The sequence below is a fragment of the Clinocottus analis genome, unplaced genomic scaffold (genome assembly GCF_023055335.1).
Source record: "Clinocottus analis isolate CAN_PGR_092001 unplaced genomic scaffold, fCliAna1.0.p SCAF_7, whole genome shotgun sequence".
In the NCBI taxonomy this organism is placed as follows: Eukaryota; Metazoa; Chordata; class Actinopteri; order Perciformes; family Cottidae; genus Clinocottus; species Clinocottus analis.
Genome location: NW_027176229.1, coordinates 6486893 through 6503532, shown reverse-complemented (window position 1 = coordinate 6503532; position 16640 = coordinate 6486893). Strand labels below are relative to the sequence as shown.

The following is a 16640-nucleotide window of genomic DNA, read 5'->3' as shown; positions in this document are numbered from 1 at the left end:
TGGGGAAGAGGTTGTGTTTTTCTTTCAGCCTGCCATAAACAGACCTCTAAAATCAAGCCATTTCTACATTCTGCAAATGAAACATGGAAGTGTCCTCATTCATGTCATCATTAGGTAACATGTCAACACAAACACACCTGACCACACACGCTCACAAATTCCTGTAATCAAAAACAGACGCAGGGTTCTCTCTCGTCACCTAGGTTTCCCTTTGCACTTTGCCATCTTCCTATAAAAAACCAGCAGAGTCGCATCAAGGCATTAGCTCAAGTAATCCACTTGTGGCTCAGTGTCTTGACTGTGCGTTCACACCGAGGGACACGACACTAAACCGGCTTCAGCACATGCCGGGGGAGCGTCACACATGGGGCCTCTGTGGTGACTTACTGGGTGCTGCTGTCATTCTTGCACCGACGGCACGATGACCAGTCCGACTGACATCCTGCAGTTCTTGACCTGATCCTGGTCGACCGGTGGAGGATGAAACAGAACAAATGGCTGTTTGAATACTCATTAAAACTGAGAGCCAAACAACGAGGCAGCTGGTGACTGGCTAGAGGAGGACCACGTAAGTAAAATGTTGTGACCTCATGGTAGAGTAACCTTTTTAGATGTCTATTGCACTTAGATACGTTCACTAAAACCCAACACGAGCAGATAAAGACAGAACATCCTATTAGACTCAGTTTTCTAATCTTCATTAGGTTCAATAAAATCAGAAACATGCCCCAGATTTGTTTCAAGTACTTCCATAGTGATATATTTTAGTACACTAAAAGATTTGTCTTTGACCTGCTGATAAATATCTTTCAATGTGACGAGAGCATCCATCTGTTCCTTTAAGTAGGTCAAAACTTACATTCAAACACAATGCAATGCAATATTTCATGTTCGGATTGAAACGATCAATCTTTGATTGGGTTTTGCATATTGTAAACAATAATTTAGACTCCATTTGTTTAGCTGGAACTGATTTTTCATTCGTCTATTTTATTAAAAAATAACTTAAATGAATAAGATATTTCCTGCCTCCTCAGTTTCATAGATTGCTTAGTTTAAGCCTTCGTAGAATTCAGATAAAAGCAGTCCTGTGCTGCAGGATTGAGGCCAATCACAGAGATGAGGAGAGAACCAGCAGATAACGAGATTAAAAGGTCAAATCGTTTTCCAGCTTCAGCTGACAAGCCACGCTCAACTTTCCGCTCTGTGAATGAATGGGTTTCTCAGAGGCCGAGAGTGCATCAGAGTTATTTTAGGATGTTTTATGCCAAAAAGTGATGTATCATGTTTAGAAAGCAGTAATGGATACATTGTGTTGTACTTAAATAATAAGTTAACAGTGACTTGTATCTGTTGTGGCGATTGTTTGGTGCCCTGCACAGGAACAGTCATGGGATGTGGCGTCTCAAAGTCCGACCAGTTCCACAAAAGCTCCGGTAAAGGTAACCATGATCCTTCAAACATGGATTGACACACCTGATTGGTTTTTGTGTCAAATTAATGCATCTTTATTCCTTTTCGCTTTTCTGCTCTGCTGCATGCAGCCGTCACATGTAAGCCACACCCATCTTATACCTTGTGTGTTGTGTCTTTGGGGTTTTCCAGATGTTGAATGTGTGTTCAAACCAGACACCTGGTTCAGAACAGTTGGAGGAAAAATCAAACGTTCTTAAACAGTAAAGAGTGTTGTAGATATTTTGCTCAAGTAGATCTGAAAACTAACTGAAGATAAAATCTACTACAAGCACTGACATATTCGTAAAAGAGAAGCAGCTTGCAATGTCTCCAACATTTACAAAAACGGACCGTAAAACGACACACAAAAAACAAAAATATATGTCAAGTAGAGTGTAGAAAGTGGATCCCGACACATGACAATGCAGGCAACAGGACTTTCCGTTATTACTTATTCAAAGAACATTATGAGAAATGATGGCATTATGGGATCGTCTCATTGCACTAAGACTCCACTGAAGTTATATTTCCACTGCTGAGTGTTTGCTGTGAAGAATTCGGTAATCTGATCTAATATTCATCACTGCAGCATTGGCTATTATCTGATCTTCTGTTGTCTTTGTTCCAGCTATAAGGTCCGCCATCCTGATTCAGCGATGGTACCGTCAGTACGTCGCCCGCACGGAGATGAGACGGAGATACACCTGGCACATCTTCCAGTCCATCGAATACTCTGGAGAACAGGCTCAGATAAAGGTGAGAAAGCACCGCGAGGCGATCCAGTCAGGGTTCTGCATGTTTGCTGTCAAGTAATAATACAAATAACATCAACTTCCACGCCTCCTCCCCGTGCAGCTGTATAACTTCCTTGGTTACCTCATGGACAATTTCACACCCGCGAGCAGTGAACGTAAGATTTTACATTTCAACCGGCAAACTGTCTCGCTCAAGAACTTGTTGAATGTGCAGGTCTGAGCCGTCGTCTTCACCTTCCTTTGCAGGGAATTTGATCTCGCACATCTTCAGAGAGAACGATGTCTGTCGCGACGCAGAGTGGGAGCGGTACTTCTGCTACAAGAACATCGAGGTGCCAGAGATCTACTCGGGACCTCACCTCACCTTCCCTCTGACGGTGGAGCAGGCCGTCGGCCTGGTGGAGGCCTTCAGGAACAAGAAAGTAGGTCCACGAAGCCTCTGGAAGCTGAATCACTGTATCACTGCACGAGATAGATGCTCCTTTCCGTTGTTCACTCGACAGACAGAAATAAACATGACCAGCGTTTCAAATTCTGATATACTTCTTAAATCTGACAAAAGATAATCTTTGTATTTCCCCCGTCAGTTGATATTTGTACCTATGGTGGATGAAGGAGGGTTCAGGCCCACAAGACATATCATATACCTTAATATGTACTGTATATTGTATCTGCAAGAGGAAGTACTTATGTACATGAAATGGACATTAAACAGACTGGTTCATGAGCTTAAGAAAGAGTCTCAGCTGTTTCCTCCAAAGGGTTTTTGGTGTTGAGTAGAATTTCCCCCCAAAAAACAACAGTTTCTTTCTCATGTATTTTGTCTTTGACTAAGGGAATTGATCCTTAGTTGTTGTTGTTTACAGTCAAGGTATGCACACACAAAATCACAGCAGTTATGACGGCCTGCTCATGTGCGTGAAAGCGTCTTGCTGATGAGTTTCTCTCCCAGCAGCAGCTGCACTCACGCTACGTCCTCCAGCTGCTGCTCGAGACGTGGAAACAGCTCCGGATGTTGCCAAATATCAATCGCATTTCCACCTGCCACAGCAAAGAAATCACTATTTGTGGTAAGCGAAATAATTTGTTGATTCAATCAATTTGATCATTTTCGGAAAATGCCAGAGGTTTTCTGGTTCCATTATCACAAATTGTGAATATTTTCTAATTTAAAACAATATATTGTGATTGTAAACTGAATCTGTAGACTGTACAACACACATATTTGTCAAAGTGTGCTCTGGTAGATGTTAGTGTTAAGTATCTTTAATTTATAAACCAATTCTTTTTAAACATTTACAAAATATCCGATATTTTATAATCCCCAAAATATATATTTTTTAGAACAATGTTCTTGTACTTTCTGACAGACATGTAGACGTTTGTTTCTGTTTGTTGTTATCAATTCATTTTCACATCCTCTTCCTTACAGGTGATTTGCACGGACAACTGGAGGACCTGCTGCTGATTTTCTACAAGGTCTAGACTTCATCTTCTAAAATTATACAATTTCACAAATGCTAAAATAACTGAACTTTTCTTTTTCAAGCTGATGAACGTTCTATTAATTTTAAAGATGCTTCAGCAGACAGATGTTTTGAATTGTTTAAATGCTCTGCTTTCATTATTTTAATGAAATTACTTCAGAGCCATGAAGTAAAATAGTACAACTAAAATGAAAAAACAGCAATTTGTTATTGTTTCCCTCCTAAAGTTTAGTTTTTGGTTAAATGGAAGATGCGTAACTGCAACATGCTGCATTTTTTCTACTTCCACCGATCAGTTTGTGTGTGATCTGTGCCTTCACTCTCTGTGCTGGCACCTCTCATTTGTTTAAATTCAGCCCCAGAATGAGCCTTGAACACGGCTTCCTTTATCTTCATGACAGAATAACATGCCCTCTTTGGAGAATCCCTACTTGTTTAACGGAGACTTCGTAGACCGAGGCAAAGACTCCATTGAGATCCTCATCATCCTGTTTTCATTCCTGCTCGTCTTTCCGAGTTCAGTCTACCTCAACAGAGGAAACCACGAGGACCATATAATCAACCTGAGGTAGAACTCAATCTAACTGGAGGGACAGTGAAGCCAACAAAAAGGTACATTTCTAACCGTTTTCTTGTGTTTCTCTGTATGTAGGTACGGCTTCACAAAGGAGGTGTTGATTAAATACAAGGTGGGTTTACATCACCATACAAACCATCAACTCACTCCTTCCATTTGCGTTTTCTGCCCCGTGTTAACTTCTCATCCCTGCTTATCAAACTAAGGAGCACATCCACAATGTGCCCTAAGCCCTTCTATCTTTGGAGCAGCACATTTAGATCAATCACCTGTGCCTTCAAATTCCCAGTAAAGCTTGATACAGCCCAGATACCCTCTCAGTGTTATACTGGTCCCACATCTGACTCTGTTGGCTTCTGATGGGTCACGGAGGTCGAGGTGGTGCAAAGATGTTTGAGATTTTCCGTGCTTTGTTTAGGTATGAAGGAAGTTTGAATTCTTACTATCAGCAATACTTATAAGTTTGGGTTTGTAGACGAACTCTTGAACTGCAACAACTTCTCTATACTTAAGCAGCTACAACCTGTCAAATAAAGACAACAACACCACCAAGACTTGATCATAAACACCCCAAAATGAGACAAAACTAATGTACAACACATAGACGATACTGGATAGTGCAAAATAAGTGATTCTTATCAACAAAATGAGTTCTAGTTTCCAAATGGCTCAACCGGGTGTACAATAGGAAACATGTTGAGGCCAAATCTCTGGATTTAAAGTCCGATATAATATAATGTATGACTTTGTCTTCACTTGGCTACACAGCTTGTTATTGAGTTATTATTGGAGCTGATGTTGAACTTCCAAATATTGCATGCCTAATGCATTTACACAGCCAAAATGACCAAAGCCATAAATATCCCTTGTGAGGTACAAGGTTTATGCTAATTAATGAACAAATAATGAATATTAACACAAATGCGTCCCATAAAAAGAGTACAAACTTAAATACAGCCTATAAAACACACTGTGGCTCACTTTACGTGTTGTTGACAACACACTTGCATAGAACTGAGGTTGAGAGAGAAACAGGAGGATGAAGAAAGTCCTTTCGGTCCTCAGATGCACGGCAAACGGATCCTGAAGCTGCTGCAGAAGATTTTCAGCTGGTTGCCCTTAGCAACGGTGATCGACCAGAAGGTGCTGGTTCTCCACGGCGGCATCTCCGACACCACGGACCTCGGTTTGCTCGCCAGAGTGGACAGACACAAAGTGAGCTGTCCAACGCAGACATGTTGCTTCTCGGTTTGTTGTGTAAATGACTTGGAAGCTCCCTGACGTCTCTGCTCTTCCCCGTTTGTCTGTTTTTAACAGTACGTGTCGGCGCTCAGGCCTCCGAAGAAGAGGCACCAGAGCGCCGCCGGTCTGTCCATCGACTCGGACATGGACGAGGACATCTTGTCCCCCAACAAGATGTTCCTGCGTCGGAAATCCCTCACGTTTCTCAAAACCGTGCCTCGCGACAGCTTCCAGAACCGCTCGCTGCGAGACTTCTCCGACCGGATCAAAGAGAACACGGCGGAGGAGGCGGAGCGCCGCAGAAGGAAACAGTCCATTTACAGCCTGGCAACCGGCACGCTGGAGAATGAGGCGGCTTCGTCCGTGTCCACCGACTCCATGAACAGCCAAAGTGGGATTGACGAGTGGAAGCAGGTGACGAATGGGTCGGGAGGAGAGCTGCCGGCTCACATACTTCTGCTCTCCTTTCCTAAAAACTCAACTGATCCACATAAACTTTGATTTAAGTTGTTGTTTTTAGCTTTGTTAAGTGCCACATGAGTCCTCCTTTTTGCATTTATCCTTTTTTTTATATCCATCCATTTAACTTTAATCGTGCACATGATACATTTTATTTGAAAGACAATGCTTTAAAGTCCCAACGAAACGTCTTTAGATTCTGTGCTGTGACACATTGCCCGGAGGAACAGGATATTTGAGCGATGTGCAGTTATAAGAGGGATTTAAAGCAAATCCTTTGATTGGGCTGCTAAAAGGTTTGAATATAGTATGATACAGAGCTGCAGATGACTGTGGCTCCACACTTTCACAGACTTTCAGGTGCATTAATATATTATATGTCATGTTATCGGTTAAAATTGGCTGATGCTAGCTTTTGTAAACACTTTTCGTATTTTGTTTTTAAGTAAAGATAATTGTTAACGTTGTTTGCATGTATTGTTAAATAGTTGCATCAAATATGACGTGGATGTGATCTAAAAGGGTTAAAAAGTCGGCAACATTTGAGAAATGAGGCCATTAAAACAAGCAGGGCCACAAAAAAGAACAACAGAGATACATACTCAGAAAATAATGCATTACATCAGGACATTGTCACACTTCATTGGTATTTTAAAAGCAATTGTTGATTCTATCTTCTACAAGTAAATTAAATTACTTTTGAGTTGCTGTTCTGCGGCTGAATTCTCCATTTCAACCATAAAGGGAAACTGTTAGAAAAAGTCACTCGACACCTTGTAGTAAAATCATTAAAACAGGAACATTTATTCGTTGCAGGGAAGGAGCAGAGTCAGAACGTGATAGACAAATTGCATAAGCAAGACTGCTCAAGGGTCTCTCACAGGACCACCTCTTAAATACACATCAAGACCCACTTACAGAAACCTTCATGATGTCTCCGTCTAACCGTGAACCTTTCCCCTCGTCCCATAGAGCGGTTTGCAAGAAATGCTCAGACGAGAACAAAGGAACTGCTCGTTCTTTCAGACAGAAAGCTACAGATTCTCCAGTTTCACTGCTATCAGGAGACATGCTGAGTGTGCTTGTAAGATTAAACAGAGACAGTTTAATGAGAAGTCTGTATATAACAGTGAAACAGTAATTGATTAAGAGTGAATACGTTTTTCTTCCAAATCATGACTGTTTCCTAAGTCTACTACATTAGATCAGATTACTCTTATTGGCCATTTCATACGCTCAACACTTCCACTATGAAACTACAAAAGTACATCACATGTGAGATGTGTATTTGGTGACTTTGTCCCGCAGAAAGAAAAGCGATGTTTTGATCAGAAGTTGTGGCCTTTGTGTCTCCGCTCTGCTCTGAGTCTCAGTCTGATGAACTCCGTCAGTGATCGACATTCACCTGCTGTGTATTGTTGCCAGCGTGGGCTTTAACGCGCTGTAATCCGCCGCGCCATTAACCCCACTACTGTCACCATTTTAAGTAGGCTGTAGAAGTCCATGGACTCATTTTACTCTGGTGCTTGTTCAGGTCCAAATAACTATGAATGGCAAATATATGAATTGTAAAGTATATATATATATATATATATATATATATATATATATATATATATATATATATATATATAATCAAAAGATGTTATTCTACAACTTCAAATCACATGATCTTCCTCAGCAGTCAGAGTTGTAGATGTTCATGTTTCCATGTTTGAGTACTTTTGAGGGCTTCAATCAATGTTGTTTAAAAGTTGAGTTCGATCATGTTCATTTGAACTTAAAGGTGTAAATCCATCCCTCCTGTCTTCCCCGTGCGTCTACAGATCCTGGACCTGCTGTGGAGCGACCCGATGATCCAGGACGGCTGCGTGCCCAACGAGGTGCGGGGCGGCGGCTGCTACTGGGGCCCCGACGTCACCGAGGAATTCCTGAACAGACACAGCATGCAACTCATCATCCGCTCCCACGAGTGTAAACAGGAAGGTTACGAGTTCTGCCACAACCGTAAGGTGAGCTCCGACACCGGCGGCCCACGGACGCTCTGATGATTTCACTAAAACACTCAAGCTGTCCTTCATCTCACCTAGGTCCTCACTCTGTTCTCCGCCTCCAATTACTACGACGTGGGAAGCAACAGGGGGGCCTACGTGAAGTTGGGTCCAGACCTTGTGCCTTATTTGGTTCAATACCAGGCCAGCAGCATGATCAGAGAGCTCACCGTGAGACAAAGGTACCGAACAACCACCAGAGAATATTAATTCACAGTATGACTCGCTCCACTGGGGTTGCAACTAATTCATCTTTTGCAATTTTTCCATTTATGTCAGAAAAAAAAGTGTGAAAGATGGCTGTTATATTTTCACAGAGCTGAAGACATCTCCAATATTTATGTTCAACAAACGATTCAATAAGCTACACATTTGCAATGTTCAATTATATAAAATATTGAAAAGAAATTAGCTCACGTTTCAGCATTTTGTTAAATATTCCTATTTGCTATAAATAGCGGCGTAGCTTAGCTATAAACAGACATCCTGGCTCTGTGCAAAGTTAAGACAATTAACCTCCGAGCAGCAATCAGGAGCAAGCTCCTGATTAAAACACTTTATATCCGGTTTGTTTACCTGCTTTGTTTACCTTTGGACAGAGCCAGTCTTTGCGCTAAGCCGGGTGTGGCTTCATTGATGAACGTACAGACTGAATGAAAGAAGAACTTCCCAGACACAACGTCTCATAGCAAAGCTTTTTTTAGATTGTGTAAAACAACATAATCCTGCTTATCGCCCGTCTTATATCTTGCCTACAGTGTCGGGCGAACCGAGCGCTCAGCCCTGAAAGTCCTGCGGGAGCAGGTGTATGCACACAAATCTGACCTCATCTGTGCCTTCAAAACGTTCGACAGCGACAACACAGGTGTGTAGAAGCAGTTCAGTCCTCGGCGGATAAGGTGTTGCCTTATTCTGTTACAGATCAATTGTGTACGTCGCCCCGTGGTTTTCAAAGGAAGGGAGGAATGTGAGCTCCAAACTTTTAATCCCGATTCAGATTTTTTTTTAAACGTGGGAAGACCAAAAGTCCATCCAGGAACAACAAGAGTTTCACAGAAACTCCTGTTGTTCAGCGGTTTACTTTAATTCAACGCCCTTGTTTCTCAAATACGTACTGACGTATGACATTTCATGTAATTCAGCGCCTCACATTTAGTTATTTTACAAGAGGTTTTCGTGCATTGAAAACTAAAAGGTCACAGTGGAGGGAGGTGCTTGTCTTTGTTATGTCTGTAATAAAAAGGGGGGGGGGTGAAAGTGTCTTTTTGTGCTTTCTTTTGTGTATTTAGTGTATTTTTTTGAGCACGGAAAAGATAAAGAAACAAATATGTTAATCTTCTCACAGAGTGAAGGTTGATTTATTAAGATAGACGATCTGATTGATTGGATCTGAATCCGACTAATGTTTGAGCTTGATTCTGTTATCGACGTTTGAAATGAAAAAACTCTGCAAATGACATCCAGCATTGTGTTAAAATGGATACAACACATAATGAACACATAACAAACATTTGTATCAATGGAAAAATAAACTGTTTGCAAACACTATAGAGACCCAAAAGATGTTTTGGGAGTTCACTGACTCGCTTAGAAGACGAGCAGCTCTACGTGAGGATGTGGCTGAAGTCAGATGACGGTATCATGTCCACCTCCATCAGGTCTCGTGTGTCTGAACGACTGGGCCTCTGCAGTGGAGAGCGTGATGCACCTCGGTCTTCCCTGGAGGATGCTGCGCTATCAGCTGGTCCCCGGCAAGACCATTGGCGGCATGATCAACTACTACGAGTGGTTCGATGAGCTCGCCATCAAAGGATCCAACGCGGATGTGAGTAACCCGACTGCAGACACAGCTGCGGACTCATAGTTTCTGATTTAAAGATATGAAGTCCATATGTCCTGTTGAGCCAGACACACTCATCAAAAAACACTCAACTACAGTTTGAATAAAACATAAATAACTCTGTTTTCTTGCAGCACATTGACCAGAGTCTGCTTGAGACTTTGTATCGTCACCGCTCCACCGTGGAGACCATCTTCAGAATCATAGACACAGACAACTCAGGTAAAACAATGAATTGATCCCTGAAACTGGTTTCATGTATTTTCATGTATACTGCACATGTATACACCGTCTTCAACATATTGTGTTGTTCTTCACCTAAAACTCGTGTGGTTTATACACTGAGGGCAAAGACTGTGTCAAAATGAGTGTATTGACTCACAGAGACAATCCAATGAGAGACAAGTGGAGGTGTAAAGTGTGTCAGGGCTCTGTGAAGTGTTTGTCGTGTCCAGATGGAGATGTTTACAGAGTTCAGCCTCTGTTAATCTGTAGCATGCCCAAAGGCAACATAAGGTTACAGCCATCCCAGTTAAAAGAAGGATTAACCCACTGATCTACTGGCCACCCCATCCCCCTCATCTAACCTCAGTGTCAGCCTGTTTCTAAAATGTCTAATTTCTTCTTTTCCACCCTGAATCTTTGAACTTAAATCCTCCTCCTCCTCCTCCCTAGGCTTCATCACCATCCAGGACTTCCAGCAGACCTGGAAGCTGCTAAGCGTCTACCTAAAGATGGAAATCACCGACGACACCATCTCCGACCTGGTCGTCACCATCGACCGCAACCAGGACGGCAGCATCGACATCGACGAGTTCATGGAGGCCTTCCGACTCACGGACAAGAAGAGCCGGCTGGAGCGAGGACGCAGCATGTTCATGGGAACGACCACGGACCTCACCAAGCTGGAGGCAGACCCCAACATTTGAGCAGCGAGAGACTGAGAGACAGAGAGTGACCTCAGCTCTGATTCCAGCAGAGGGGAGGGAGGGAGCGCATGAGGGGGAGATGAAGCCAACGCAAGCTGCTTCAATGACGCACTTTGAGACGTAGGACGCTGCCGAGCAACAGCCGTGTAGATCACATGGGATTAGAGAGGGGATAGAGCTCAGGGTATTTGACAGCAAATGTTCATTTCACATGTTGTTTATCCAATGAGGAAGTGTGTGGGGGGAACACAACTTCATTTTGTCTCTTTTATTAGAGTTAGAGTTGTTAAAAAAAAATCCACAAAAGCAGAAACAAGAAAGTATCATATTAAGGCGCCATTAATATTATCCACAATATTAGTATTAGTATTATTATGGTTATTATGAGTCGTAGTAGTATTGATAAATCTATTTTATGATATCAAACCCATATCAGTAGGTTAACAGAGAGAGAGAGAGATTGAGAGAGAGAGAGAGAGAGAATATATTCAAGTAATACTGCAACAGTATACAAAACCTAGTTGTTAATTGCTGAAGTGGATTATTTGCATAATCAATTAATCTGCCAATTATTTTCTAAATTAATAAATGTATCGTTTAACCAGTGTAAAATCAGAAAAATGCCCAGTGTCCTTTCTGAGATCCAAAGGTGATGTTATGAAATGTCTAATTGCTTTGTCCAACCAGAAAATCAAAAATGATCACTTTAAACAGACAATTAGACAATTTTAAAAAAAGAGCAAATGTTCACGTGATTTACTTAAAAAAAAATACTCAAACAATCTAGAATTAACTAATAACAAAATAGGTAAAAAGTACATTTTCTATATAATTGTATTCTGAATATCTTGAATGCCTCTTCAAATGACTTGTTTTGCTAAACCAACAATCCAAAAAGCAACAATCCAAAAAGCAACCATATTTAGTGTATAATGCTATAAAACCGAGGGGGTGATTCTCCAATTTTGATAACAGGAAACAGTGAATTTATCATTTCTCCTGTGGGTTTTTGTGGATTCACTAATTGATCAATCAACTAATATATTTTGGTGTGCATGTGATGTGCACTCCACTTAAAGACTAGATTCCAGAAACTAAGCATGAATAACATTACAGGATAAAACAGGCAATACTTGTGCAGCTCTTCATTTGCACTCATTTAATACAACTTCAAAATTGCTGGTGCCTTTGCAGTAGAAGCATTTTATCTTGTAGAGAAGAAGTTAAGTCTGCACTGATGATGTTTTGTATCAGTGCCAACTGCCAACGATTCACTCCTCGTCTCGTGGGATTCGACCCTCTCCTTGTCCAGAACTGAGAACTCATGCTTTTATTTATTTGACTTTAAGGATGTTTGTCTACCTCCAAATTGTTGCTTTCAGGACAAGATGAGGATACTTTTTGAGAAATGTGGTTCTTTGTTTTCTTGCTGAGAGTTATGTCTGTCTGTTTAATCTGACACTCGAGCCAGGGGGGTAAGGTTAGCTTAGCATAAAGACTGGAAACAGCTAGCCTGGCTCTGTCTGAAAGACACAAAATCCCAAAACTGGAACCTTTAAAGCTCTCTGATTGACATTTTGTTTTATTATGTTTAATCTGTACTAAAACTAATTCCAGAGATCGTGGTGGCGGATGTATTTTCCCTTTGGGCAGAGCTAGGCTAGCTGTAGCATCATATTCAATCGAGTAGGTATCGATCTTCTTACCTAAGTAGAGTCAAGAAAGCAAGTAATAACCAAAATGTTAAACTATTCTTTCAAGATATGGAGACAAGATGTTTTAGTTTGTGTTTTTTGTTCAATCTTAAGTTTATATTGATAGATAAAGTTCCCATATTGTTTATTATTATAACCAGGGACGGACTGGCTCCGACAGGGTTGGGCCGGCCCACCTCCATCATCAACCAGCCGTCTTTATGACATTTTACGCTCCACAGAACATGTTCAATTTCTCTAATACTCAAAGTTAATAATCTCTGCTCACTGACTGAGTTTTATACTTATCCTCGCGATCTCTACTCACTCTTGTGGTTTCCACACCCAGCATGCAACACCACTGATCACGATCTGTCCTCACACTCATGGTTTGGATGTTTCTTGCCTGTTTTCGGAGCGTTTAGGACACTCTGCCTTGTTTTGAATCCAGAACACCGGCACTCCGGCAGAGTTGAAAAGTACATTTAAGTTTAATTTTTGGAGCGATGTTATCACGTAGCCTCTTGACATGCGTCAAGACTAAGAAGCTCAGACGTACAGACGGATGTATCCGGTTATTTTTCAAAATGAAACATTTTTCCAGCCTTAATTTGTTTTTTCATTCTTCCTGTGCGGCCCGGTTGCAAGGCGACGCTGCGTCACTCACTTGCAGACGAAGCCGTTTTAGAGCGTGACTTAACAGCATGGCACCAAGACGTAAAGGAGTATACTGATATGGTTTTTATTACCATGTGACTATAATGCACCTGGGCCGGAAGAGTTAGTTTAAGGTCTGATACTAAACTTATTGTTTTGTTATGCACCTTCAACACTCCTACACACACAATCACACACCCAGCATGCAGCACTACTGACACCACTGATGTTCACACCCCATCGTATGTCCTGTTCTACCATATAGTTCATATAGGTCTACTCTCTGATTCCAGTTTCTTTATTGTGTGGGCTTCCTCTGCTGACATTCATTCCTTAAGGCTGTGTAGTTTATATGTATAACCATCTGACCACTCGCCCAGAGTTAAGCATATTAATCTAGAAAACTGTACCTATCTTTGAGTGTTACAATAAAGCGAGTGTCATTTTACGTCATGTGTCCATCCAGGCAAATTGGTGGAGCCAAATGTTGTAAAAAAAACAAAACATATATGTTATGATTTCTTTGTAATCGTCCAAAATAATGTTAAGTATGAGTATATTTCCAAGTGAATCACTGGTTGATACGAGTGATGCATTGAGTGGGCACTTTTTTCTCCCACTCCGCCCCTGATTATAACTCAACCATGAGTCGATGAGGACGTCAGTGTGCATATGTGTAAAGTTGTGTTGTCTGTAAAATGTAAATGTTATTTTGTGTTATTTTATAATACCGACCATGTAAAACTTTTTCTGTAAATACATCTGAGCTCAGTCAAATTCATAGCTTTCATTTGTGTGTGTGTCTGCTTGAGGCTGTTTATGAATTACAATTTAAAGAGCAACAGCTGATCTTAAAGTTGGAAATTAGAGAAAATGTAACTTAATGATATGATTTTTTAAAAGTATACTTACGAATTTGTCAGTCGGTAATGCTTCATTTTACAGGTCTACAATTTCTTTGGAGGTTTTTCTGGTTCTTTGTAATTTCATATAGCTAAATATAACTGAGTGATAAGAACATTCAAAAATAATGTGTTGTTGTTAGCTTTTTACTAACTAATCAATGTAAATCAAATCAGCTCGACAATAAAAAGCTGTACTATTCAACAAAATATTACATATTATAATATAAAAACTGAGCTAATTGTCCATTTTAAAAAATAATATACATTTTCCTAAAAGTGATAGTGGAGCAACATTTAATTACATATTCAAGTACATTTAAATCATCTGATCTTATCATGAACAGCCTTCTGTTCATGTTTTGGCTTTGAATGTCTCAGCTCACATCAAATTATGAGTAGTATACTTCATGGACGGTCTCAGTAGTTCTCAGCACCACCAGCAGGGGGCAGAGCAGACCACTGAGTACAACGTGTTCACCAGGACACCAGCTTATCTGAACCGGCACTGACTGACAGTGTAACTTAAAACATAACAATTATCCACACAAACTGGCCAAGAATATTATATAATATTATATATATTATATGAACTGAGATTCCTGAAGGTACACACTACACCACGACTTTCAGCTGCAGCAGTTAATAGAAATTCTTGGGGTTTTAACGGCTTTATCTCCCCAAGCCTCTGTGGTCGGATAGTAGTTTTCCTTTCAAATGATAATCTTTCAAGTGGGTGGATATTGAAACAAGCCCGGAGCTGCCTGCAGTTTTAACTACGGTATATTAAATAACATTTGCACGCATCGTCGACGTTTACCTGGTGAGGAGAGTTTGTCCTAAAACAAAAGAAGACTTGTTTTCAGGTAGATTTGGGGAGACAGTCAGCACATATCTGTGAATATAAATAAAAGCAATTGGTCAACATTTTTTCAATTAGATTTATTCACTTCCTTGCCAAAAAATAACTCACTTACATGGGAAGATTGATAATGTTTGTTTGTAATTTAGAGTAAATATTATGAGGCAAGTGTTACAGCAGCCGAATAGCAATTATCTTATTTTAGTTCAGCTTGAAGCTGGAAACAGGGACCCGGTAACAGGGGTGGAGACAGCTCCGTCCAAAGTCCACTGATCCTCACCTCTAAAGCTGGCTCATTAACACGTTATATCTGGTTTATCATGTATATCTGTGTTCAAGTGCAAAAATCAACAGCTTCTTTTTCTGCTGGTTTGCAGAGCATCCTTTTTGAACGCACTCGTCTCACTCATAACGTCAAAGTTGAAGTTTTTACATTTTGTACAAATTAAACAAGAGATGAAGTGTTGATTAGTGAGCTTTAAAGGTGCTGGTAGGCTGGATTTTTGTTCTCAACTTGGCCTAGTTCCTGTTTCCCCTTTTCCCAGTATGTCAAGCAAAGCTAAATGTCTCCAAGCTGGAGTTTCATCCGTTAACAAACAAGACGGAGAATCTTAAACAACAACAAACAGGAATTTCCTTCCCTCTGGTGCTTTTCACATCCAGCTACCACCATGCCCCCACAAAGACTCACATGATGGTGACAAGTGAGACAATGAAAAAGGCAGTTAGACCTATTTTTCCAGTGTATTGGAGGAGGGAGGGGTGCATCTATTGTTGACTGCCTGCAGGTGGTCTCATAGTTGTAAAGCTGCTGGAGCGTTGCCTTAACGAAAGGTTCTCAATCGGCTAGCGTCTAAAAGCCCTTGCTGTGATAGATGAGGTCTCCACGGCCTACTGAACACTGTGTTGACAGACAACCATCAATTATAAGAAAGGCAGAATCTACATGAACTGTACAACTATGTATGTCGAGTGAAAAGGCCCGCAGGGGTGAGTTTGACTGATCATCTGAACTCATGGTTTGACAGTCACATGCATAGCTGAAAAGATTGTGTCTATAATTATTGATTCAGGGTTTTTCCGAAAAAACTTTAACGAGAAACTCAAACATTTGGCGCGTGCAACTTGTAAACACGTGCACTGTGAAACATGTTCTGTATCTGCTTTCAACTTTTTAACATCAGACTCAACACTCATCAGGTTGTATGCCGTGAACTCCGATCGCTAACGTAACATTTTTGTAGTTTGTTGTAGTTTGCAACGTGACGATAACATTGTGGACAAACTTAAGTTGGGATAAAATCATGTTAAAGATAACTAAACCGTGTTATTGTTTGTTTTCTTAAATGTTTCTGCATTATATATGAAAACTGGAACATTATTTTATACCACTATTTGTTCTTTTGAGTGATTTTCTTCTTTTTGAGGCCCCGTGTCATTCCTTTTCTCTCTTTTGGCTTCCTGCCAGCTTTATTGAACATTTGAAGTCACACTCATAGCTGATTTTGTTGTTATTGTTTTATTCATTTAGGAGGAGGACAGTTCAAATGAGCCCAGACTCCGGAGGGTACAAGAACGCACTTGCACGAGAATCCTGGAGAAGAGTCGTAGTCGAAGCGTCAGCCAGCACGAGCGCCGGCTCTCCTGAAGGTCGATTAAGTCCCAGAAGAAGTGAACACTGAGCATCTCATGGAAACACTGAAGGAGAGCGTGCACGTATGAAGCCAGCA

General features: G+C 40.9%; 1 protein-coding gene across 1 annotated transcript; it reads left to right on the top strand.

Annotated features, from left to right (window-relative positions):
• The first annotated feature begins 1390 nt into the window (after nucleotides 1-1390).
• Nucleotides 1391-10795, top strand: ppef2a (protein phosphatase with EF-hand domain 2a). The gene is made up of 17 exons (XM_068566395.1): nucleotides 1391-1442; nucleotides 1545-1553; nucleotides 2084-2211; nucleotides 2311-2365; nucleotides 2457-2632; nucleotides 3166-3280; nucleotides 3643-3689; nucleotides 4099-4265; nucleotides 4350-4386; nucleotides 5340-5489; nucleotides 5592-5930; nucleotides 7802-7987; nucleotides 8066-8208; nucleotides 8785-8891; nucleotides 9685-9851; nucleotides 10001-10088; nucleotides 10542-10795. Exons 1-17 carry the CDS (start codon nucleotides 1391-1393, stop codon nucleotides 10793-10795), a joined length of 2220 nt encoding a protein of 739 aa, XP_068422496.1.
• Nucleotides 10796-16640: the final 5845 nt, after the last annotated feature.